Source organism: Lepidochelys kempii, chromosome 12, assembly GCF_965140285.1.
Source record: "Lepidochelys kempii isolate rLepKem1 chromosome 12, rLepKem1.hap1, whole genome shotgun sequence".
Taxonomy (NCBI): domain Eukaryota; kingdom Metazoa; phylum Chordata; order Testudines; family Cheloniidae; genus Lepidochelys; species Lepidochelys kempii.
This window is the reverse complement of record NC_136391.1, coordinates 5,476,285-5,502,309: the sequence shown is the minus strand read 5'-3', so window position 1 is coordinate 5,502,309 and position 26,025 is coordinate 5,476,285. Positions and strand designations below refer to the sequence as shown.

General features: G+C 49.0%; 1 protein-coding gene across 6 annotated transcripts in view; it reads right to left on the bottom strand.

Moving 5' to 3' along the window:
• Positions 1 to 26,025, bottom strand: part of PSKH1 (protein serine kinase H1) — a 77,436-nt gene that overhangs the window by 22,438 nt on the left and 28,973 nt on the right. For 2 of the 6 annotated variants that reach the window (XM_073307249.2, XM_073307250.2), the window contains exons 3-4: positions 23,290 to 23,795; positions 21,343 to 22,320 (exon numbers count right to left, since the gene is read on the bottom strand). The exons of 1 other annotated variant lie outside the window; for it this stretch is intronic. In XM_073307249.2, the coding sequence (XP_073163350.2) occupies positions 22,239 to 22,320; positions 23,290 to 23,795 (588 nt within the window). In that variant the 3' untranslated portion in view covers positions 21,343 to 22,238. Of the gene's footprint in view, positions 1 to 15,737; positions 16,269 to 21,342; positions 22,321 to 23,289; positions 23,796 to 26,025 lie in introns of those variants that run through there. 3 more of the 6 variants (XR_012154452.2, XM_073307251.2, XM_073307253.2) reach the window with 3 other exon arrangements.

Genomic DNA, 26,025 nt, shown 5'->3' with positions numbered 1-26,025 from the left:
TCTAGGGGGTTGGAGCACTCCCACCACCTAACCAACCTCTCTAGCACAGAAATGGTCTGCTTCCTAAACTCGTGTAGTTGTTTTGTAATCTAGACAAACATCCAGCTGGTTAATGGAGACTACACAACCCACCCCGTGGTGAACCAAACAAGGCCTGAGGCTAGGGGTCCAATGACAAAAGGCTTGTGCTTCAGGCCAGTTCATTACCTAGCCCATGGCGCCATGAAAGGAGTGATCAGAACGGGGGAACAGTTCAAAAAGGTTGGAACAAAATGTTTCCAAATGAAAAGATGCAATGTGCTAAACTCTGCGCCACACAGATTCCCAAGCATTCAATAGTAATTTGATGATGCAGGGAGGAGGGAGAAGGGGAGGATGAAAGAGGGACACACAACAGTCTTTTAATAATCCACAGCACTCTAAGTATGTGCAGCCATCTGGTGTGATGAACTCCTATAACCCAGATTTTTCAAATGAAAACAGTCAGCTGAGCCTCCTTGCACAAGCACAGAGTATCTCAGCTAGAATCAGACACCACTGCTCCAGACTCAATAGACCACCACCCCACCGCTCCCGCAGCACTCTCCTAGCTGGGCACTGGGGAAAGGAGTGGTGTGTTAAAGCATGTTAATACACACATTTCAGAGAATGTATTTTTTACCATTGCTTAGAACCCAGCGTGGACAAATGTTTAAAAACATGTGAGCAGGTTGTGGTTAGCCCCTATGGGGACTCTAGGTTTAAGCACCTCCCTACTCAAGTAACTCCACACCCAGACAAGGTTCAAGGGTGGGAATCCTGGAAACAGCAATACACATTTAATTCCCTAGAGACTAGATAGTAACTGATGACTGCTGAGAAACAGACTGCTGAAGAGCTGGGGAGAGTTAGCAAAAAGACAAGCAAGGGGAGCAGCCAGTGACTTAACATTTACAGTAACTGAATGGGGAAATACCTTCCCAGATACGGCCCCGTTAGAGCTAAGCCCCTCACAACCTTTAGTATAGTTATCCCCATAAAACCCCAAGCAGGTGGGGCAGGGCTCTTATCCCTACCTAACAGCTGGGAACTGAGGCCTAGACAAACTAGCTGCCTAGCTCAAGGTCACACAGGGAGGCTGCAGCAGAGTGAGGACCTGAACTCAGGCCTCCTGAGTCCCCACACTACTGCCCTAACCACCAGCTCATCCTTCCTCACTGAACAAGATCATCCAGCAAGCACTGATCCTCTGGACTGCTCATTGGCCTTGTACTAATTCAAAGGTGAAACGAGGAAGGGATGGACTGTGCGCAGTCTGAGAAGCGAGTCAGCTCCCCTTGCTCTGAATCCTGTGGAAGTTAATGAATTCCACTCAGTCCTATCTAGAAGCTACTCAGATCTCCTCTATCTGTGGGGCTAGGCAGTAAGGTCTTAGGGAGGCATTCACTGCTGTGAGCGAACCCGAGTCTCTGGGAGGAGATGCACAGAGAGAACTCAGTAGCACCAGTGCCAGAGAGAGTGACAAAACTAATGCATTCACTTTACCTGAATCTGAATGCACCGCATGGTCAAACCTTGGCGAGTGTAGAAACACTCATGCTTTGAGTGCCCGAGTGCACACAGCAGGGATCTTCCCTCCGCCCCTCACCAGTCAATGGGACTACTCACATGAGTAAATGTTACTCAGTGTAAGTTTTGCAGAATCAGGTCCAACCGGTCTCTAACACTGTGCATCTCTCACTCAGCAGCTACTTTAGCGTAAGCAATCCCCCCTACCCAGTGACAGTACTAGACGAGTAGTTACAGCTATCTGCACTAGGTCAGGACCCTGGGGTTCTGTTCCACACATTGTCATGGACTTGCTGCGGACGCTGGTTTCCCCATTGGTAAAATGAAACAAAAAAAGAGGGGTTATATTATATATTATATTATTATTATTATTATTATACTATTATAACTTCTTCTTAGTGTGCTTCTTCCATGGTCAGCATCTTAATCTTGATTTCCGCCTCCCCACCCATTTCACGCATCTAAACTTGCTTGATTCCACTGCAGTAGCCATTGGCTGGGAACTACGGCCAATGGGAGCTGGGGGGGAAGTGCCTGCGGGCAGGGGTAGCCACTTGTCAGTGCTGAAGTCATGCTAGTCGTGACCTGCTCTCTAGCACCACAGCTAGGAAAAGGGGGCTCTCCTAGCTCTTTTAGGGTTTCTTTGGCACCCATCAGCTCCTACGTAATTAGATCTGCACAGTGAGGTCCTAATGAACCTCACATTCTACTCCTCTCCCTGCCCTGCCCGGGGGAACTCTGCTTGGCGTATATATAACTACATACAATGTACGGCAGCTAAAAGGACATTTACGTTGCAAAGACAGGCCCTCAAAAGTTAGGAAATGACAGAATTAAGGTTTTATGTGAATTATAATTCAGCCCCCCCTTGGGGTCTGCATTACAATACATCACATGGGAAGTCTATGGCTGACCAAGAATAGATCCCAGCTGTCCTGGGTCCCAGCCTAGAAACACAAGCAAGCCTCCTTTCTCTTATTGCAACCGTCTGCCTCATATACTGTCCATCCTGTGCGCTGAATGAGGCAGGGGTCCTGTCGAACAAATGTCTGTAATTCAAGATGGTCTCAAACGACATATGCCGAGGCGGCCAAACTTACTGACATATGTCAATCTTCACAAGTTCGAGAGCTGGGGCATGCCTGCCGGGGCTTGGGACTTCAGCCCCGTGGGAGGCACCTGCTGGGGATCCAGCCCCGCTCTGGCTGAAGCCCCGAGCCCCGGCAGGTGCACCCTGTGGGGCTGGAGCCCCGAGCCCCTCTTCCTCACTGGGCAGAAGCCCCTAGCCTCACCACCCCACTGCAAGGCAGAGGTCCCAAGCTCCCCCACCCTCAGACTGGTAGATAGAGAATGGCCGGGGGGGGGGGGGGTGCGGCTCTGCAAGCTGCACTTGAATGGTAAAAGAGCCATATGTGACTCAAGAGCCACAGTTTGGCCACTCCTGGCATATGCACAAGGGGGCAAAGTTAAGGTCACATGGGCAACCTTAATTCTGGCATTTCCTAACTTCTGAGTGCCTGACTTTGCAACCTTAATGTTCTTTTTGATGTAGTTTTTATAGGTAATTTCCTAGATTTTTTAAAAAGCAAACCAAGAACAGATGTTCTACTATGTAGAACAGGGGTGGGCAAACTACAGCCAGGAGGGCCACATCCAGCCCTTCAGACATTTTAATCCGGCCCTCGAGCTCCTGCCGGGGACCAGGGTCCAGGGCTTGCCCCACTCCGCATGTGTCATGGCTCTATGCAGCTCCCGGAAACAGTGGCATGTCCCCCCTCTGGCTCCTGCGCATAGGGGCAGCTAGGGGGGTCCGCATGCTGCCCCTGCAGCTCCCATTGACCGGGAACCACGGCCAATGAGAGCTGGAAGGGTGGCGCCTGCAGATGGGACAGCATGTAGAGCTGCCTGGCTGCGCCTCCGCGTAGGAGCCGGATTGGGGACATGCTGCTGCTTCCGGGAGCCGCTTGAGGTAAGCGCTGCCCGGAGCCTGCACCCCTGACCCCCTTCTGTGCCCCAACCCCTGCCCCAGCCCTGATCCCCCTCCCGTTCTCTGAACCCCTCAGTCTGAGCCCGGAGCACCCTCCTGCACCCCCAACCCCTCATCCCCAGCCCCACCCCAGAGCCCTCACACTCCCCCACACTCCAACCCCCTGCATCAACCCGGAGCCCTCTCACATACTCCTAACCCCTCAGCTTCACACCCCAGCCTGGAGCCCCCTCCTGCATCCCAAGCCCCTCATCCCTGGCCATACCCCAGAGCCCGCACCCCAGCTGGAGCCCTCACTCCCCATCCTGCACCCCAACCCTCTTAATCCCCCTCCCGCCCTCTGAACCCCTCAATCCCAGCCCAGAGCACCCTCCTGCATCCCCAACCCCAGCCCCATCCCAGAGCCCGCATCCCCAGCCAAAGCCTCAGCACCCCCACACACACCCCAACCCCCCCAACCCAAGGCTGGAACCCCCTCCCAAACCCTGAACTCATTTCTGGCCCCACTGCAGAGCCCACACCCCAACCCCCAATTTCAGAGCATTCATGGCTCGCCATACAATTTCCATACCCAGATGTGGCCCTCGGGCCAAAAAGCTTGCCCACCTCTGATGTAGAACCATGCTGACCCTTACGTGGATCACCAGCTGACTTTCAGATCCACAACACAGACATGTGCACCTTGAACTAAAGGAGTAACTGGTATCAGTAGTAGGCTGCTATCCTCTTAGTGGACAAGCCACTAGAAGGAGATGTGCCACAGAAGATTTGTCAGACACCAGAAAACTGGGAATCAGGAACCTTGGGGTCTGTTTCTGGCTCTGGCAGGGACTGTGGTCTAGCTAGTGTTTACAGATAACACTACAGATAGCATACAGCTTTGGCACATTTATTCTGCAAGGCAGCACAGCAAAATTAATTAGACTTGAATCCACTACATTAGAGACCTGGGGCAGACTCTAACTCTGCATTTGATCCCTTTTTGACAATTCAGGTGCAGAACTGCCTTGATAGGAACTCCCCCAGTGCAACAGCACTGCTGAGGTAGGCAGCAATATTCTGCCTCTATCATAGCTCCGAGTGCAGGGGCACGGCAGAATTGAGATGGGAAGTGCCCAGAGAACTGGACTGCAGAAGCCCACAGTTATGTAAAGCTGCCATAAGTCAGAGCAGCCCCTGGGGCTGCTAACTTACTCTGAGGGGAGCCACACTGGCCCCAAGAGCAGCTCAGGTTCTGGGAAGCACAAAGGCGGCTTCTCCCATCCCTACCTCATCTTCTGAGCCTCTCAGATGCTCAGAATCCAGCCCCGGCTTCTATTCCCAGAGCTGCCAGAAGTGACCTTGTGCAATCCCTCAGTTACCCCACCTGTATAATGGACAGAGTGCGACATGCCTGCCTCCCAAGGCAGGGGCATGAGGCTCTGCTCACCTTTAAAGGCTGTGAAGTGCACACAACTGTTACCACCAGTCAGAGAAGAGCTGAGACTGGAACTCTCAGTCTGTGCTTGGTGCCCAGAACTCCTTCCCCAGTGGGTCACAAGAGACCAACAGAAAGGTTAGGTCCCCCAGGATCAGCCGAGGAGGGGGCAGCTGTGGGGGAGCACTACCACCAAGCCAGGGGCAGGAGCTCACCTACTTTTAGCAGAGCAGGAAGAGCTGTACTCCCCCTAGTCCCTTGTAGTTTATCCCATGTGGGGAGGCAGGGTTTAAAGAGCCAGCAGCACCTACTGTGGCATTTCCCCCATCTGGTGTACCAGCTTTAGGCCTGGGAACATGCTCAGTGAGGCTGGTGTAACAGGGATTTCTGAGAGGCTGGCACATACTTAGTGCAGATGGAATACTCCCAGATTTCAGACTCTGTGCATACGCAAATGTTGATTTCCAGAGACTTACAGCTCAGTCAAATCTGGGTAGATTTTCATGGAGACAGCAAAAGGCACATCTCTGACCCCAGGTCTCGGCCTCAGCCAGACTTCAAATTCCTGCTCCAAACACTGGAGGTTGCAGAGCTCTTCAAAGCAAAGGGGGAGAAATTAACATTGGCCTTTTTTCCAAACCTTGCTCAAGCTGAACCATTTTTTGCTGAAACTTTCAAAACCTTGAGACAGGGAGCAAACATGGAAAATTTCAACTAGAACCACTGAAGTTTGGCAGAGTTACCAATAATTGGAAACAGGGGCTTCTAGTATAATGCAATGGGTAATCATAACTTTAAGCATTGCTACCAGACTTTCTGATGGTGGAGGGTCACGTAAGCATGTCCTGAAAGAGGTCAGATTCTGGACCAATCTGATCTCCTCTGGAAGTTCGTTCTTCAGACAGGGATGAAGGGTCAATTGGTATGAAATGGGCAAACCGATAATTCTTAGGGGTGGCTTAGTGCTACCCTATACTGATAACTCTGAAGTTAATCATTAGAAATACACTGAAATAGTGGGTGCACTCAGTGTGTGGAGCATATTATGCTGATGGAACTTCACAAGCTATAGACACACAGTCAGGCATAAAACCACAGGAGCAGGCTGGTGTATGCAGCAATAACAGCAGGACCACTAATAACCAACAGCAGGATGCCTATGCCTTACCACAGATGTCTGCACTGCTCCCATTTCACCAATCAGCCCTGATCTCTTGTCTTAGCAGAGTCTCGGGTTTCAGCAGAATCCATAAAAGAATTAAGTCAAGATAAAGAGTGAATTGGGAAACGTGTTTTGAATCCTCAGCTGAGCACTCACACAGAGCAGCAGAGAGGGGTGTGTGTAAAAGGGGCAGAGGAGGGAGAGAAACCAAAGGACCAGCTACAACTAGGTTGAACCACACACTCAAAAACCCAAGAAACCTCTCCCAGAGCTCAGACACTTTGTTGAGAGGTTCCCTAAAAACACCACAGATTAGAAAGGCTAACAGCTCCCTTTTGTCTACACTCAGCTCATGCTAGAAAGGATCTTTTCACATAAGTTAAGCAGGGTCTGGCTTGTTCAGTATTTGGATCAGAGACCTCCAAGAAAAACCCAAGGTGACACAAGAAGTGATGTAGGTGATTTGGGGTGGCGAGCTGTTCCCTCTTACACACTACTGACAACCCCCCCAATCCAGGCCCCAACTCTTCAGGAAGACTTATGAAGATCTTAACTATTTGAGACTGAAGAGCCCAAGAACAGGTATGTTAGCCACGAAGTCCCACCCAAATTCCAACTTGGACAGTCATCTTCTGCATATTATCCCTCCAGTTCAAGTGAACACACAACATCTCCTGTCCTAAGCTGATATGTACTGTTAACCTGTTGTTTTTCACCCCCAGAGGGGCGCACGTCAGTGGTTGTGAAACAGGGCTTGGTACTCTCCCAAGCTCCACACATGAGACCTCACCACGTGAGATGCCAAAATGAGACCCCAGTCATTTGTATATTGTACAGATGATCAAAATACAATCCTGTGACCTCTGCCAGGCACCCTCCCAGGGGGTTCAGATATACCCATGGGCACAGCCAGACTAAGGCCTATGCCCAATAGCCAGATGCCTAGGGCCTCATTGCCCAGTAGGGTTGCCCATTGTCTAATGGCACAAAACCAAGCACCCTTGCCCCCCCCCCTTCCTCAGGGCCCAGTCCCTTCTGAGGCCTCACCCCCACTCACTCCAGCCCCTGTCCCTTGGTCGCTCACTCTACCCCACCCTCACTCACTTTCACCGGGCTGGGGTAGGGGGCTGTGCGGGAGGGGGTGGGGCCAAAGGGTTCAGAGTGTAGGAGGTGGCTCTGGGCTGAGATTGGAGCAGGGGGTTGGGCTGCAGGATGGGGTGCGGGCTCTGGGAAGGGAGCTCCGGGCTGAGTCTGGGGCAGGGGTACAGAAGGGGGTATAGGGTGTGGACTCTGGGAGGGAATTTGGGTGTGGTCTCTGGGCTGGGGGAGGGGGCAGCGCTTACCACATTTGGCTCCCAAAAGGGACCAGCACATCCCTCCAACAGCGGCTCCTTGGGGTGGGGGGAGGGAGGAGGGGAGGCGGCGGCTAGGGAGCACCATGCGCTGCCCCTTCCCACAGGCACTTTCCCCACAGCTCCCATTGGCCGTAGTTCCCAGCCAATGGGAGCTGCGAAGTCGGTGCTCGGGGCAGCACACGGAGACCCCTTGACCTCCCAGGGGCCACAGGGATGGTGCCAGCTGCTTTCAGAAGTGGAGCGGAGCAAGGGCAAACAGGAAGCCTGCGTTAGCCCTGCTGCACTACCGGACTGTCAGCACCCAAAATCTCCTGGTTTGGCTGCAGTAGCCTCCAGGAGACAGGACCTGATTCCAGGAGACTCCCAGTGAAACCGGGAGGGTTGGCAACCCTAATGCCCATAGCCATGTGATGACATTGGAATCCCAGCTTTCAGTCAGTTTGTTTCTAGCCCTCTTGGTTACAAAGAAAAGCTTGACAGTGTGACCCAAGCGTAACTGATGCAGTGATACCTGTAGTAGATAGAGCCTGAAGCATTGGGCCTGGTACAAGGCCTAAGGCCTGAACTAAAGTGAGCAAAAGTCAGGCCCTGCTACAATCACTGTCTGCATGAACTTGGCAAACACTGGGCTGGCATTGCAAAAACTCAAGCAGTCCTAAGAAGTACTAGCCACTCAGTAGTCACGTAAGCACATTCAAGAAAGGTAGTACAGTGGAACCTCAGAGTTACGAACTCTAGAGTTATGAACTCACCAGTCAACCACACACCTCATTTGGAACCAGAAGTATGCAATCAGGCAGCAGAGATTAGGAAAAAAAAAAAAAAAAGGCAAATACAGTACAGTACTGTGTTAAATGTAAACTACTAAAAAAAATAAAGTGAAAGTTTCAAAAAAGATCTGACAAGACAAGGAAACTGTTTCTGCGCTTGTTTCATTTAAATTAAGAGGGCTAAAAGGAGCATTTATCTTCTGCATAGTAAAGTTTCAAAGCTGTATTAAGTCAATGTTCAGCTGTAAACTTTTGAAAGAACAACCAAAATGTTTTGTTCAGAGTTACGAACAACCTCCTTTCCTGAGCTGCTGGTAACTGAGGTTCTACTGTACTAGAACACCCCAATACAGCGTTATGGTATAAACACAATCCCCAAAGATGGTACAAGGACACACTGACACCGCCTAAAGATAAGGTTAGGATGAGAGGATAATGGATGGAGACGTTTTGATCGAACCAACAGGTACAAGGTATAGGGTGGTAACTAACCATGTCAGAGGGGTAAAACATAACCTGTTTGTATCAGTATATAAAAGAGGGGCTACAGAGGGGGTGTCTTTGTTCGGCAGAAACAAACAGAAACAGAAAGTCCTGCCACTCACTGAACTGGTCCATTGTACTGGGCATGCATGTGTTACTGTAGCTGTAACCATTAAGCCGGGGCACTAGGACCATGCTTTAACAATAAACCTGGCCGAGCGCCTTTGCTGCTGAACCAAGTCTGTGGCTTTCTTGGGCAGTTCAATTGAGGTCTGCGGAGCCGACTATCTGGCCACAGCACACAGAGAGAACACACGCATGCAGCCTACAACGGACAGCAATACTTACCTGAACACGCATACTGCAGGGGACAAGGCTGGATGCTCCACTAGACTCTGAAGAATTGCCCTTGGTGAGGTGGAGATGCCCCCCTTCCTGGGCACTACTCCTCTCTTCTGGCCATTTGATTCCATGAGTCAAATGGGGGTGGGGGAGAAACAGTGGTTCCCTCCCAGGCACCAACCTCTGGTGAGCTTGCAAAGGAAAGATGACCTTGTGGTCCGGGCCCTTGACTGACACTGGGGAACCAGGGTTTAACTCAAGGCTTTGCCCCATGTATCTTCACCAAATGACTTAATTTCTCTTCACTTCAGTTCTCTATTTGTCCAATGGAGATGATAATCCGCCCTTTTCTGCCTATAGGGTGCGGAGGATGAACTCATTACTGTTTGTGAGGTGTGCGGATGCTATGGTGATAGGGGCCATATAATCACCTCGCCAGATCAGTCATTAGCGAGCCATCGCCAGCCTTAGGCTCAGTGGGGCTAACCGGCCCTTCGGAATCACAGAAGGCTCAAAAGCCCCCTGAGCTTTAACAGGCTATTCTGGTACTTTAAGGGGTCAGGTCCTGCCAATTTTGGCTCTTTTCAGGTTCAGTGGCCTATTCTGGTTGGTTGGTTGGTTTGGGGTTGAGGAGCCTTCTATTTCTGGAGCTATGATCCTACCAAGGTTTACAGCACTCCCTCCCTGAATCGGCCTTTAGAGTATGGTTTACCATAGCCAACAGTCGCCCAGCAGAGACAGGTGGGATGTTTGAGGAGGTGCAGGCCTGAAGCCAATCCTGTGCTTAGAGTGACATTTCTAAATTGGCAGTAGTGATGAGGCTTGCTTCTTTGTGGAGATGGGGACTTTGAAAGAGCCATTGCATGCGTTACCTCCATTTCTGGAGCACCACTGTCCAGAATGATCCATGAAATGAACACTAAGAGTCAAAGCAGTATCTAACATTGTTTGCAAAGACTTGATATCCCAGCCCTGAGAGAGTTACTCCGTTTGTTGGTATAGCAATGTCAGGACAGGTAGAAAGATTTTTATGAGCTTGAGGCAGGAGTCACTGGGTAAAATTTTCTAGCCTGTGTTATGCAGGTGGTCAGAGATGATCAGAATGGTCACTTTGGCCTTAAAAATCTATGAGTCTCTGATTTGCTCAGATACGGATTCAGTCATATATTAAGAAAACAAAACAAACCACACCCAGATCTCCCTGCCGAGCTCTATGCCCCCACACACCCAGACCCTCCCCACCCCAACCACATTCACCTGGACCCCCCTGTAGAGTCCCATTATCATTGCATCCAGAACCCCCCTCAACAAGCCCCTGTGCATCCGGATCCCCCTGCACCCAGATCCCCAGCTGAGCTGCCCGCACCCAGACTGCCCCACACAGAACCCTCAACCCACACCTGGATCCCCTCTCCCCCCCACTAAGCCCCTCCACACTTGGATCCTGCCCTGTTGAGCCGGCCTGCCCACATCTGGTACACCTGACACAGAGAGGCAGGGCTCTGGGGAGTTTCTGGGGCAGACCTCGTCATTACGCTGTGCCAGATTGGGTGCAGCCTCACTGCTAAGTCCATGTCCCGGGGGGTGGAGGAAAATGCACAGTCATCTCTGTGCAGCCAGTGGCCTGTGCTCCCCAAGGCCATACTGAAGCCTTCACATTTATTTGACAAATAAAATTGGCAGAATTTTGCAGAATTTTAAAGTACTGTGTGCACAATTTTTAATTTTTTAGTGCTGAATGCCCTCAGAAATATACTGCTGGCACAGCACTGCCTTCAGAGCCAGCAGCCACTGCTCTCCGCTCTGCCTTCAGAGCTGGGCACCCAGCCAGCAGCCACTGCTCTCCGCTCTGTCTTCAGAGCTGGGTGGCGGTATATGTACTTGGGGGGAGGGGTGGAATAGACGTAAACAACTACAGACACAAAGAAGGGGGGCCCAATCAAATAAGTTTGAGAACCATTGCTTTAAAGAAAAGCTTGGTTTCTAGAGCCCAGTTCTGCTCCAAACGGGAAGGATTCTGGGGAAAATGCCACAGCTAAGAAACTACAAAGTACACTACTGTCTCATGTGCAGCAATATATACACACAAAAACTAGCTTTCAATGCTTGTACCACTGTCCTGGATCCCCACATCCCCCATCTGCATCCTTTCTGCGGCTGGCATGGCCCTGCTCCCTGGGGAGGGATTCTCATTTCCCTCCTCTGATTAAATACCGCAAAAAATTCCAATTTAGAATAGGAGAACCTCAAAACAATCTATGGGTATGTCTACACTATGAAATTAGGTCGAATGTATAGAAGTCGGTTTTTTAGAAATCGGTTTTATATATTCGAGTGTGTGTGTCCCCACAGAAAATGCTCTAAGTGCATTAACTCGGCGGAGTGCTTCCACAGTACCGAGGCTAGAGTCGACTTCTGGAGCGTTGCACTGTGGGTAGCTATCCCACAGTTCCCGCAGTCTCCGCTGCCCATTGGAATTCTGGGTTGAGATCCCAATGCCTGATGGGGCTAAAACATTGTCGCGGGTGGTTCTGCGTACATATCGTCAGGCCCCCGTTCCCTCCCTCCCTCCGTGAAAGCAAGGGCAGACAATCGTTTCGCGCCTTTTTTCCTGAGTTACCTGTGCAGACGCCATACCACGGCAAGCATGGAGCCCGCTCAGCTCACTGTCACCGTATGTCTCCTGGGTGCCGGCAGACGCGGTACTGCGTTGCTACACAGTAGCAGCAACCCATTGCCTTGTGGCAATAGACGGTGCAATAGGACTGGTAGCTGTCATAGTCATGTCCGAGGTACTCCTGGCCACGTCGGCCAGGAGCACCTGGGCAGACATGGGCGCAGGGACTAAATTTGGAGTGACTTGATCAAGTCACTCTCTTTAGTCCTGCAGTCAGTCCTATTGAACCATCTTATGGTGAGCAGGCAGGTGATACGGATTGCTAGCAGTTGTATTGTACCATCTTCTGCCAGGCAGGCAAGAGATGAGAATGGCTAGCAGTCGTATTGTACTATCTTCTGCCGAGCAGCCCTGAGATGTGGATGGCATGCAGTCCTTCTGCACCGTCTGCTGCCAGCCAAAGATGTAAAAGATAGATGGAGTGGATCAAAACAAGAAATAGACCAGATTTGTTTTGTACTCATTTGCTTCCCCCCCCTCCCCCGTCTAGGGGACTCATTCCTCTAGGTCACACTGCAGTCACTCACAGAGAAGGTGCTGCGAGGTAAATCTAACCATGTATCAATCAGGGGCCAGACTAACCTCCTTGTTCCAATAAGAACAATAACTTAGGTGCACCATTTCTTATTGGAACCCTCCGTGAAGTCCTGCCTGAAATACTCCTTGATGTAAAGCCACCCCCTTTGTTGATTTTAGCTCCCTGAAGGCAACCCTATAAGCCGTGTCGTCAGTCGGCCCTCCCTGCGTCAGAGCAATGGCAAACAATCGTGCATCTGAGTTGAGAGTGCTGTCCAGAGCGGTCACAATGGAGCACTCTGGGATAGCTCCCGGAGGCCAATACCGTCGAATTGTGTCCACAGTACCCCAAATTCGACATGGCAAGGCCGATTTAAGCGCTAATCCACTTGTCAGGGGTGGAGTAAGGAAATCGATTTTAAGAGCCCTTTAAGTCAAAATAAAGGACTTCATCGTGTGGACGGGTGCAGGTTTACATAGATTTAACGCTGCTAAATTCGACCTAAAGTCCTAGTGTAGACCAGGGCTTAGTGCTCATATAAAGGCTTATTAACCAGGGCACTAGACGGGACCTGTACATGCCTCTGCTCTAGAGCCAAGCTGGGATACACAGGGTGAGGACATGCCCACAGGAGCTAGTAGCATGATCCTGCATGCGATGTTACCTTCCTCAGAAAGAGGGAGGAACATCTCCCCACTGTATTTTCCACTGAATACATCCGATGAAGCGAGCTGTAGTTCACGAAAGCTTATGCTCAAATAAATTTGTTAGTCTCTAAGGTGCCACAAGTATTCCTTTTCTTTCTGCGAATACAGACTAACACTGCTGCTACTCTGAAACCTGTGTAAACACTGTTCATCTCGGCCCTTTCACTCTAGGTGAGGCAGGGACCCTGAATGCAGGTTCTTCAGCAGCTTCCTCCTTCTACATGGTATGACAGGGTCAGGCTAGATGGCTACAGGAGAGTAACAGAAGGCAGATATATGAGCCCCAGGTTAAGTAGGTCCCTTTTCCCTGGGTAAGGTAACAGGGAAGGTTCCAGAACAATCAGGAACCTTCTGGAGACAATTAAGACAGGCTGATTAGAACACCTGCAGCCAATCAAGAAGCAGCTAGAATCAATTAAGGCAGGCTAATCAGGGCACCTGGGTTTTAAAAAGGAGCTCACTTCCGTTTGTGGTGTGCGTGTGAGGAGCTGGGAGCAAGAGGTACTAGGAGCTGAGAGTGAGAAGGCGTACTGCTGGAGGACTGAGGTGTACAAGCATTATCAGACACTAGGAGGAAGGTCCTATGGTGAGGATAAAGAAGGGGTTGGGAGGAGGCCATGGGGAAGTAGCCCAGGGAGTTGTAGCTGTCGCACAGCTGTTCCAAGAGGCACTCTAGACGGCTGCATTCCACAGGGCCCTGGGCTGGAACCTGGAGTAGAGGGCGGGCCTGGGTTCCCCCCAAATCCTCCCAACTCCTGGTCAGACACAGGAGTCGTCGACCTGGACTGTGGGTTCATGAAAACAGCCAAACTAAGGGCTGCTGTGAAGCTCCAAGGCGAGCAAATCCGCCAATAAGTGCAAGACCCACCAAGGCAGAGGAGGAACTTTGTCACAATGGACTGACTTCCTCTTTACCCAGCCACAGGAGGCTGGGTAGACGCTAATCTTCAGGGACAGCAAGCCCCTCCCTGGCCCAGTTGCAGATAGGTGGGGAGCCTTCTCAGGAGACCAAGAGAGGCCTATGCGAACAGAGCACTAGATCTAACAAAAGCTATGTCCTCACTGCAGAGTTAGCCCGGGTGATTGGCACTCAGCTCCGGATGCAAGCAGCCACACTGGAGTAACTGTGTCCTCACCGGTGCTCCAGTCCCTGTGTGTGTTAGGGCTTGCAGGGAGGGAAAAGGGAAATCCCATGGTTCTGAGAGCTATTGTAACCTGAGCCGCTCTATAATTCTTTCCGTGACCTGTAAGGGAACTTGCCTGTCCTCCTTGGCACATGCGGGGAAGCATGGTAAGATACTGGAGAGCTACCAGCAATCAAGTAGTTTACCCTGCATCCTCACTACAAAGTGGGCAGGTTGCAAGCCTGAGCAAAAGCAGCACTCTGATTTTAGCCTCTGGCCCCAAGCAGGCAAGCTAGCCTGAAACACCTCCGTATGAATGCATGGAGCTGCGTTAGGACAACCCACGTAAGAGCCACTTTAACCCTGCAATGAAGACAGACCCTAAACATGCTGGCAAGGCACACTGCTACATGTGAATTAGTGATAATCTAGCTCTGCTGCAGTACTGGAAACTCAAACCCAAACACAACAGAATTGAGCCAGGGCAAGAGAACCAGAAAGTGAGCCAGCCAGAAACAAAAGGGAAACAGCCTAGTGAAATGCAAAGGAGTCAAACAAAACAGAGCCGAAAGTTGATCGTTTAAAACCTTTCTGTTAATAATTTAGGGTGTAACACGAGGAGGGCAGAGGTTAATGTGTTTGGGGTTTGTTTTTACCTTGACAGTGTCCCTTGATCTCTAATTCACCAGTATTACTCAGCCATTAACAGGATTTTATAGGGCCCTGAGTTGCAGAAATGAAAATGTAATACTGTGCATTATAGCATTATGTCAATGCCCATCTCTTCTCCCTCGGTTATGACTCCTGCCCTCCCCCAACCATCAAAGAATTATGTCCTGTACCATAAGCACCCAGCTTCCCTCAAGCTCCATCATTCTCAAAAAGCAAACAAAATGCCCAGCTGTTGGTCCCCAATCTCCTTTATGCACACCCTAGTTTGCACCTATGGTTGTTACCGGTATGGAAAGTTGTATTAATATTTGTGGTAGGGGTAGGAGGGGGTCAGGAAGAAAGATGCTGCACCCAAATACATTCTTCTGGTATTTTTACCCTCAATAATTTTCCCACTTCTCTTTTGTTCTAATAATGGCTGCTCAATTCACATTAGCTTAATTCCTGGGCTACTGTTTCTCTGCTGAATACAGTGGAAACATACCAGTACATGCAGACAAACTAAGAATATAGTCTTCAGAATGGCACAAGATGGTCCAGTATCATTGCGGTTAAGATGCAACACCCATCTCAGAAGATACCTAGAGAGGAGCACACTTTTCTGACCCACAGACGAGTGAAAGCTTACTGACTTCAGCCCTGATTGAAGTGGCTCGACACCATTGACTTTGGCCCTTCACATTTAACTGGGAACTGAAACAATCTAAACCATATTTAAGAGTCTATGTGTATTAAAAGAAGGGATCCATTTACAACAAAATGTATGAAGTTTAATTCCTATTTCACTTACCCTGCTGACTACCAACTTCAGGATTCTGAGTTCACCTTGCAAGAACTGGCCACAGCATAAGCACCTACTGAAGTAAGTGAAGGGGATAGAGAGGACATTCCAAAATAGATGCTTGTGATATATCACTTCTTTCAGAGGAAAGCCTCTTGAACTTGAGCAGCAGCGAGTGAAGGGGAATTGATTTTTCAAACGCATGCATTGGTTTTAAGCCTGCACAGATTCTCTCCTATGTCAGTAAAAGGGTATTTATTATTTATTTACATACACAATATTCCACAGCAACGTAGGCCCCAGGTCACAATGTGCACCTGGCAAGTGGCTACATGATTTTCTGAGTTTGTAATTGAGCAGATGATATGCCTTCGGGAGTCCGAGATACCAGTTCCTCCAGTGGGAGACAACTGGCCACTCACTTCAGCAAGCAGGCGTGCGCAGAAAAACCTGAATTCATCTGCACTCACTGTCACTGAAGTAGTGCATTAAAAGGAAAGAGAAAGTAGAAGCTAGAAGAAGTTTTAAGAGCAGCAGATCACAGTGTGTTTGTCAGGCTGACCTCAGTATTCTGCACCAGGCTGTGAGAGGCCTATTTTAGTCCTGTTGAATGTTCCAGCTCTCCAAAGCACACACTGCCTCTTCAGAGGAGAGCCCTTGGTCTGCTCGCTGCTTTACTGAGGCTCTCACTGCTTTATTAAAATCACTACATGTTTTCATGATCATCTGAAATGTAAAAGCACATTCCTCTGTAAATTGATTTAGCCTTTTCCAGGAGGAGCAACTCACATGTATTTAAAAACATTTCTTTCTCTCACAAAAAGTTTGTCTAGGATTTTTAGAACCACGTATGCGTTTCTGCACACCTTTAGGCCTTAACGGCAATCTCTACTGTAAAGTGTCTGCACTGGCTAATGCAGCTCACATAGAACAATCTCTTTCCATATGAATAGCTGAAGGCTGAAACAGCGGACTAGAGGCCGATATGATCATTAGAAGCATGGGGTGATGTGCAAAGGTGACTTCAAAGGTTTTCGGCTGCCCTGGTCCTGATGCTGCTCTGTGCTTACTGTCTTCACCCTGTTGAGTTAGAACAGCCTGACAACAGCATTCTGAATTTTCAAGGGGTGAAAGAAAATTTACCCCTGCTTGGAAGAAGAAAAAAAATATCTCCCTTCTTCTAGCAAAAGGTCCACAGATCCCGTAGAATGGGTGTTGAGCCCTTCCACAACTCAAGAGGCAGAAGCAGACATATCAGTCACTGGCAGGGAAGAGGGGCACTCCCCTAGTCCCAGATAATTTGAGCTAACTCCAACAGCTGCTCCCAGCTAGCTCCTTTCTTTAGTTTGGAAGCTGTTAGCAAGGATTGCTTCAAATTCCCTAGTGCAGTAGATTACTGCAGAGCATCTATCTTGTCACCAGATAAGACAGTTAAGACACAGGTAACACAGGGCAAAAGCTTAATGTGTTCTGAGTGAGACCCAATCTGTGAAAATTCCTCCTATTAAAAAGGAAATTTTCAAGTAAGCTTGCATATATTTACAGTTCTTCATAATGTAGTCCTTTACAATGGGATTTACAAAGATTGTGCCCAGAAAGGGACAGCAGCATCCAATCTGACAACTGAAATATGCATTTGGTGCCCTATTGCCAAAGCCAGCATCTGTCGAGGGTTGCACATCTAGCCTGTATAATTATTTATATTATAGGACCTAGGAGCCCTAGTAATGAACCAAGACCCCCCTTGGACTAGATGCTGTGCAATCAGAACAAAAAGATTTTTCCTGCCCCCAAAGAATTTATAATCTAAATATAAGACAAGGCACAGAGGATACAATACAGATTGATGAGTACAAAGGAACAATGGGACAGTATTGGTAAGCATGATAAGCAGTATTCTCAGCACACCGGGAGTCTAAACTGTTGTCAAGTTCTTTGAAAGTAACACAGCAAAAGACAGTTGGAAGGAGGGTAATGAGGTACCTTTGAAGATGTTAACAGAGAGCTCCTCCCAAGTGTGAGAGGCAGCATGAGAGAAAGTATGAAGGTGCTTGTTTGAAAATTTAACGAGGGGATAATGGAGGCTGGCTGCGGCATCATGGATTGGCTGGAAGGGGGAGTCAACATTCTGGTAGTGAACGAGAGAGAATAGTTTGTGAAGGGCCTGGAAAGTAGGGTGACCATATGTCCCGTTTTGGCCGGGACGGTCCCTTTTTTAAGCCCTGTCCTGGCTATCCCGCCCTTTTTTTTTTTTTTTTTTGGGGGGGGGGGGGCAAAAGTGGGCATTTGTCCCGTTTGCTCTGGCCAGCTTGATCAGTTCACAAGCGCAAACGGGACAAATGCGCACTTTTGTCAAAAAATGGGGTGCGGAGGAATGGGGGGACAAGTGGCAATGCCAGCCCCACGCAGGAGGGATGCCAGCCCCATGCAGGAGGAAAGGCAGGGCTCAGGCGGAGGGAGGCAGGGCTTCAGTGAGCAGTGATGCCAGCCCCAGCCTGGCACGGGGGGCAGGCAGGGCTTGGGCAAGCAATGACACCAGCCCCACCCAGGGAGAGGGAGGCAGAGCTTGGGGGAGCAGCTTGGGCCAGCCCCGCACTGGGGATGGGGAGGGGTGGGCTGTCCAGACCTACGCAGAGTCAGGGGCTCAGATGAACAGCTCAGGCTAGCCTCACATGGTGTTCTGTTTTCCCTTTGGGAAATATGGTCACCCTACTTGAAAGGGGAGGCAAGTTGCTTATGTCTGATGATAGAGAGAAGGGGGTATCACTGGAGTGATTCAATGAGAGGGGTGACATCATCAACATGACAAGCAAGGAAAATTTAACAGAGGCCCACATGGGTTTTAGGTTGGTTTTTGGGTTTTTTTTTGTTTTTTTTTGGGGGGGGGGTGAGGATGATTGCAAGAGTCATAGGAACAACAAGAGGGAAATCAGTTGGGGAACTTGCTCAACATCTTAGATGTCTACATACAAATGCAAGGAGTATGGGGAATAAACAGGAAGAACTGGGAGGATCAGTATATGACCTAAACTGCGACTTAATTGGCATCACCGAGACTTGATGGAATACATTTCACTATTGCAATATTGGTATAGCTTATTCAGGAAAGACAGGCGGGGAAAATGGGAAGAGTTGTTTTATTATACATCAACAACACATACAATTGTTCCAAGGTCCAACAAGAGGTGAGACACAGAGCAGATGAAAACGTCTCTGGGTGAAGATAAAAGGCTGGGGAGGAATACAGGTGATGTAAGGATGGATGAGACATTTCCAAAACACAAGACTGGCAGTAATGGAAGACTAACTACCTATACATCTGTCGGAAAACTAATACAGCAAAACATAAAATGTCCATAAATTCTTGGAATATATCGGGGACAATTTCTTGCTTCTGAAGATGGAGGAAGTAACCAAGGGGACAGCCATTTTAGACTTAATTCTAATAGAAAGGAATTAGGCCTGATTTACACCTAAAACTTAGCTCGACCTAGCTACATCACTCAAAGCTGTGAAAAATGTCATGCCCAACTCTTCAGCTTAACATCATCTGGGAGAGAATAGATAATACCTCAGTCCTTGCTGTCAACAAGTGGGAAGGAACTAGGTTGCTTATGCTCAAGGAGACATGGAAAACAATTGATCACTGTACTCTTTATAACAGCCCTTAACGTATCTGAAGACTTGTCAGATCCCCCCCTCAGTCGTCTTTTCTCAAGACTAAAGATGTCCAGTTTTTTAACCTTTCCTCATACGTTGCTGTTCTCTTGACTCCCTGCCAACTCTCCTGAACTTTTTCCCTTAGACTTGCTTCTCATGGGACCTCACCTCCCAATTGTCTGAGTTTTCTACACAGTCTGCCTGTTTGAAGTCCACTGACATTCTGCTGTTTTCCCTCCTACCATTCCTCAGAATCACAAACACTATCATTTCATGATCACCTTCATCCAAGCTGCCTTCCATCTTCAAATTCTCAACTAGTTGTCAGAATCAAATCCAGTCACCTTCTCCACCTCCTGTAATGAAAAGCTGCCTCCAATGCACTCCAAGACCTTGTGCTCTATGGAGCTGGGTTAAGCCAGCTCTTCTCCTGATATATTACAAAGCCATGCTCCTTCATTAGTTCCAAGATAGCAGGAAAGCATGCAAGAAAGCCTCCACTACCATCCCCATGCTGGCTGCCATGCCCTTCCACTTCTGCACTCTCCCCTCAGCAGCTGGCCAGGGAGGAATGAGCACAAGAGCAGCTGAGACATGGAAGAACAAGCTGACAATGAGGTGACTACTGGCCAAACACTGCTTCTCTCCCCTACCCCTTTTATAAAGGCATTGGCCAGCCTTCTGTAACTTGCCTTGCTCTCTGTGGGGCTCAATAAGAAAAAATAACTTCCACACATAACCTTGGATCTGCTAGGTACTACTGTAATATAAATGAATAAATAATATGGACATCTGTTAAACTCACTGCAGCCACCACAAACAAATGTAGCCCATTAACAACTCTATTTCAGAGTTATGGGGCTGTAGATGATTCAGGGGACTGACCATGGATACTGGCAGGGTGGAGAAACTTGCCTGGCCAACCCAAATGGCACCGGTTATGTTGAGAAACAACACTTTCAGTCCTCAGAGCATCCAATATCGATATGGCAGTGCTATGTTCACACATACAGCAAAACTATTTTGTAACCAGCGCTGTGTTCTGGACTTTTATGTTACTGTGGCTCATTTGAGATTGTGTTCCTGAATGTAACATACTGCAGTGCTGCGGGAAGGCAAACATCTCTGTCTACACTACGAAAGTACTCCGATTTTACAGAAGTCGATTTTTGGGAACAGATTGTATAAAGTCGAGTGCATGCATCCACACTAAGCACATTAATTCGGCGGTGTGCATCCACGGTACCGTGGCAAGTGTCGACATTCCGAGTGGTGCACTGAGGGTAGCTATCCCACAGTTCCCGCTGCCCATTGGAATTCTGGGCTGAGCTCCCAATGCCTGATGGGGCCAAAAATTTGTCGCAGGTGTTATGGGTAAATGTCGTCAGTCAATCCTCCCTCCCTCCATGAAAGCAACTGCAGACAATCGTTTTGCGCCCTTTTCCCTGGATTGCCTGAGCAGACGCCATAGCACAGCAAGCATGGAGCCCGTTCAGCTCACTGCAGCAGTTATGACCATTGTAAACACCTCATGCATTATCGTGCAGTTTATGCAGAACAAGCACCTGAAAAACCAGGCAAGGCGGCGACGGCAGTGCAGTGATGAGGTCATGAACACAGATTTCTCTAAAACCGCGGTCCCCGGCAATTTGGAGATCATGGTGTTACTGGGGCAGGCTCATGCCATAGAATGCCGATTCTGGGCCCGGGAAACAAGCACAGAGTGGTGGGACCGCATAGTGTTGCGAGTTTGGGGTGATTCCCAGTGGCTCCGAAACTCGCATGCGTAAGAGCACTTTCATGAAACTTTGTGACTTGCTTTCCCCTGCCCTGAAGCACAAGAATACCAAGATGAGAGCAGCCCTCACAGTTCACAAGCAAATGACAATAGCCCTGTGGAAGCCTGCAATGCCAAACAGCTACCGGTCAGTCGGTAATCAATTTGGAGTGGGCAAATCTACTGTGGGGGTTGCTGTGATACAAGTACCCAACGCAATCATTGAGCTGCTGCTATCAAAGGTAATGACCCTGGGAAATGTGCAGCCTACCCCTTAATGCCCTGGCTCATGAAGCCATGCATAGGCACCCTGGACAGTAGTAAGGAGCTGTTCAACTATAGGCTGAGCAAGTGCAGAATGGTGGAAGAGTGTGCATTTGGACATTTAAAGGGTCGCTGGTGCAGTTTACTGACTCGCTCAGACCTCAGTGAAACCAATATTCCCATTGTTATTGCTGCTTGCTGTGTGCTCCACAATCTCTGTGAGAGTAAGGGGGAGACTTTATGGTGGGGTGGGAGGTTGAGGCAAATCACATGGCTGCCGAATACGCCAGCCAGACACCAGGGCGGTTAGAAGAGCACAGCAGGAAGCACTGTGCATCAGAGAAGCTTTGAAAACCAGTTTCTTGACTGGCCAGGGTATTGTGTTTCTGTTTGTTTCTCCTTGATGAAAACCCGCCCCCTTGGTTGCCTCTGAATTCCCTGTAAGCCACCTGCCCTCCCCCCTTCAATCACAGCTTGCTTGCAAAGGAAATAAAGTCACTATCATTTAAAAAATATGTATTCTTTATTAATTGATTATAAAAATAGGGAGATTACTCACAAGGTAGCCCACGTGGGGTGTGGGAGGAGGGAAGGAAAAGGTCACTTCAAAACTTGTTGAATGACAGCCTTCTGTTGTTTGGGCTGTCCACTGGGGTGGAGTGGTTGGGTGCCCGGAGCCTTCCCCCCCGGCCCAAGTTCTTGGGTGTCTGGGTGAGGAGGCTATGGAACTTGAGGAGGAGGGAGGGCAGTTAAACAGGGGCTACAGTGGCAGTCTGTGATCCCGCTGCCGTTCATGCACCTCCACCAGATGCCGGAGCATGTCCATTTGATCCTGCAGTAGCCCCAGTGTTGCATCCTGCCTCCTCTGATCTTCCTGCCACCACCTCTCCTCACGTTCATCGGCCACTTTCCTGTACTCTGCTATTGTGTCCCTCCACACATGCTGCTGAGCTCTGTCAGTGCCGGACTACTGCATGAGCTCAGAGAACATTTCATCACGTGTGCATTTTTTTTTTTGCTGCCTTATCTGAGATAGCCTTTGGGACAGAGGAGGGAGGCTTGAAACATTTGCAGCTGCTGGATGAAAAAAAGGGAGTGAAGATACATTTTACAGAACAATGGCTATACTCTTTCATGGTGAACAACACTATTCACATTACATAGCACATGTGATTTTGGTACAAGGTTGCATCTTATATTGAGTGCCTGCGGCTTTGGTGTTAGAGATCACACATGCAGTGCCAGGCAACAGAATTCGGCTTGCAGGCGGCCACGGTAAGCCATAGTCTTTCGGCTTCTGCAGCCTTCATAACAGCAGCGCCCTCCTCTCCCATACCAAGCAAAGCACGTTGAGTTGGCCATTTAGTGCTGCGGTTTTCCTGTTAACATGCAGCAGCAGAAACCAAACTAACCCCCCACTCCCCAATCCAATTCTCTGGGATGATTGCTTTACCCCCACCCCACCGCGTGGCTGGTATCAGGGAAGATTCCTACTAGCCAAATGCGAACAGCTCAGCGCCAATGGCGCCCCTCCCCCCCCCTTTCGTGGCTAACTGTGGGGAGGATTTCTTTTCAGCCACAGGCAAACAGCCCAGTAGGAACGGCCACCTCTGAATGTCCCCTTAATTAAATTCCCCTATTTCAACCACGTTACCATGAATGATATCACTTTCCTGAGGATAACACAGAGAGATAAAGAATGGATGTTGCTTGAATGCCAGCAAACACCGGGACCATACGCTGCCAGACTTTGTCATGCAGTGATACCAGATTACATGCTACTAGCATGGCATGGTAAAGTGTCCTACCATGGAGGACGGAATAAGGCTGCTCTCCCCAGAAACCTTCTGCAAAGGCTTTTAGAGTACCTCCAGGAGAGCTTCATGGAGACGTCCCTGGAGGATTTCCGCTCCATCCCCAGATACATTAACAGATTTTTCCAGTAGCTGTACTGGCCACGAATGCATCCCAAGTCCTCAGGGCTACTTAATCATTAAAAAACGCTTGCTTTTATAACATGTATTATATTTAAAAAGGTACACTCACCAGAGGTCCCTCCTCCGGCTTGTTTGGGCGGGAGGGTATTTCAGCCAGGATGATAAAAAGATCCTGACTGTCGGGGAGAACGGTGTGCTGTGTGCTCTCCTCAAGCTTGTCCTCCTCCTCATCCACAGATCCTCAGGCATGGCGGAGAGTACCCCATCATTGGAGTCCACGGACAGGGGTGGGGTAGTGGTGGCGGCCCCCCCTAGAACTGCATGCAGCTCAGCATAGAAGCAGCATGTCTGGGGCTCTGTCCAGGAGTGTCCATTTGATTCTTTGGTTTCCTTAAGTTTCATGAGGCACTGTGTTGCATCTCTGCCGTAGCCTCTGTCCCTCATGGCCTCGGAGATTTTTTGAAATGTTTTGGCATTTTGTCTTTTGGAACGTAGTTTTGATAGCACGGATTCCTCGACCCATACAGCGATCAGATCCAGTACCTCCCGTTCGGTCCATGCTGGAGCTCTTTGTCGATTCTGGGACTGCATTGTCACCTGTGCTGATGAGCTCACCTGGCCAATCAGGAAATGAGATTCAGAAATTCCTGGGGCTTTTCCTGTACACCTGGCCAGTGCATCCGAGTTCAGAGTGCTGTCCAGAGTGGTCACAATAGTGCACTGTGGGATAGCTCCTGGAGGCCAATACCTTCTAATTGCGTGCACACTAACCCTAATTCAAAACGGCGATGTCGATTTCAGCACTAATCCCCTTGTCAGGGAGGAGTACAGAAATCGGTTTTAAGAGCCCTTTATGTCGAAAAAAATGGCTTCATTGTGTAGACGGGTGCAGGGTTAATTCGATTTAACGCTGCTAAATCCGACAAACTCGAAGTGTAGACCAGGCCATAGCTTCTGTCCTTTATCCTCTTTTAGTTATTCCTTACCCTACTCAAACATGTGCATGCCGTGTAAGTCCCACCCCCAGCTGATGTCTGCCAACAGACATGCAAAGCTACCATGCTGCCAAACAAGCACTATTCCAGGGACCTTAGGAAGGACACTGTATATCAAAGTGGTTTAACTCCCATGCCATCTGTTGTTAAGGAGGGGAGGGTGCTCAGCAGAGGATAAAAGCTGGTGATTCACAAAGCCATCAACAGCAGTGAAAACAGATGGAGAAGGCAGACATTGGTGGGCCACTTTCCCAAGTGAGAAGAAAAAGTCTTTTTGAAAAGAAATACCAATGAGAGTAGGTTGCTTCTACCCATTACAGAGGATAATGCAGCCTCTGCTTTGATGTGATAATTGGAAGAGTTTAGAACGTACATTTCAGGCTTGATTTGATTTGATTTCCAGTTGCTGCTGTAAAACATTTCAGGATCCATACGCTAACAGAGCCAGGCTTGCTCTGGACGAATAGGTGCCCTGTGTCTTAGCTAAGAGTTGGTGCTGGCACACAGTTAATGAGAAACTGAATCACAGCAAGCAAAGCCTTTGTTTTATTCAGTTTAGAGAAACGTTAATGGTGATTGCCCTGCAACAGTCTGTAATTAGTACTTAATTATATCACAGCCTATACAAAGAGAGAGCACTATGAGAAAAACAAGCCCAAACCCCTATCCCACAGAGCTCACAAGCAAAGACAGATAAAACAGATGACGGGGCAGCCCAAGGGAGAGAGCAGGACAGGAAGGATTCTCAAAGGAAGCAGGTTCAGTGGAGGGATTTGAAGGCGGCGAAGGAGAGCTCTTAATGCATAAAAGGTGGCAACGCTGATGCAAGAGTACGGGTTGTGTGAGTACTGAAGCAAGAGTGAGAGGAGGAGATGAAGGGAACTGAGAGGAAACAGGCCTGGGGGAAGGAGAAAGTGAGCAGCAAACTAGGTGGGAGTGAGATTATGTAGGGCCTCGAAGAGGAGGATGAATCTAATGTACAAGAAGAATGCCAGGGTATGATGTGGGGTTGGGGGTGGTCAGAGGAAGCAGAGGATTTTCCAGAGGAGGCTGGGATAGATTTAGAGGGAAGGATGATATGCAGAGATAATGGCCTCTATCTGAACTCTGTGGAACCAACAGCTACGCGTATTGTATCACCATCTAAAGTCAAGCCCCTCTCCAGGTCTGAACGTGAAGACAGTCACCTGTTCCATTTCAGACCAACTGACCAAATGCAGTTTCTGCACAGAAACTGCCGGACACCTGCCTGACAAAGGAAGAGATTTAAGTAAAGCAGTAACCAGCTTTTCCATAATGGCTGCTCTGAAATTCAGCTGGGAACAAAGAGTAAGCAGACTATAAGGCACATCTGGAAATACTTTAAAGTCCATTGGCTGCTCAGCTAATCCCCAATGCGGATTTCCTTGCTTATTTATCCACAGATAGAGCTCATGGCAGAAGTCCGTTCATGACACATTTGCCTGACTAGAATTTCCTGAACTCTCCTCTTCTGGGCAGAGCCACTTGGAAGGTCTGTCCAGAAATGGCACTTGGTTAACTGCATTTAAGTAGTAAACACCGTGGCTCCGGGGGTTCTAGAGCACAGCCATGGCCCATCTCTTTGTCTAAGTCCCTCCTTTGGCTCTGCAGACAGCTGCCTACCCTATGTTTCACATCAGGAAGAGAGTCAAAGATGGGTCTGCATGCAATGTCCTGTAAAGCACAGAATGGACACATCTGCTTTTCAGTGTCCTTTACAAAGGAACTTAGGCAGGAGACCAGTTTTCATTTGAGACAACCAAATCTGGCAGCTAAGATCTCCTTGGACAAATGGACTTGCAAAGGTTTGGTCTTCTGCTCCCTCCACC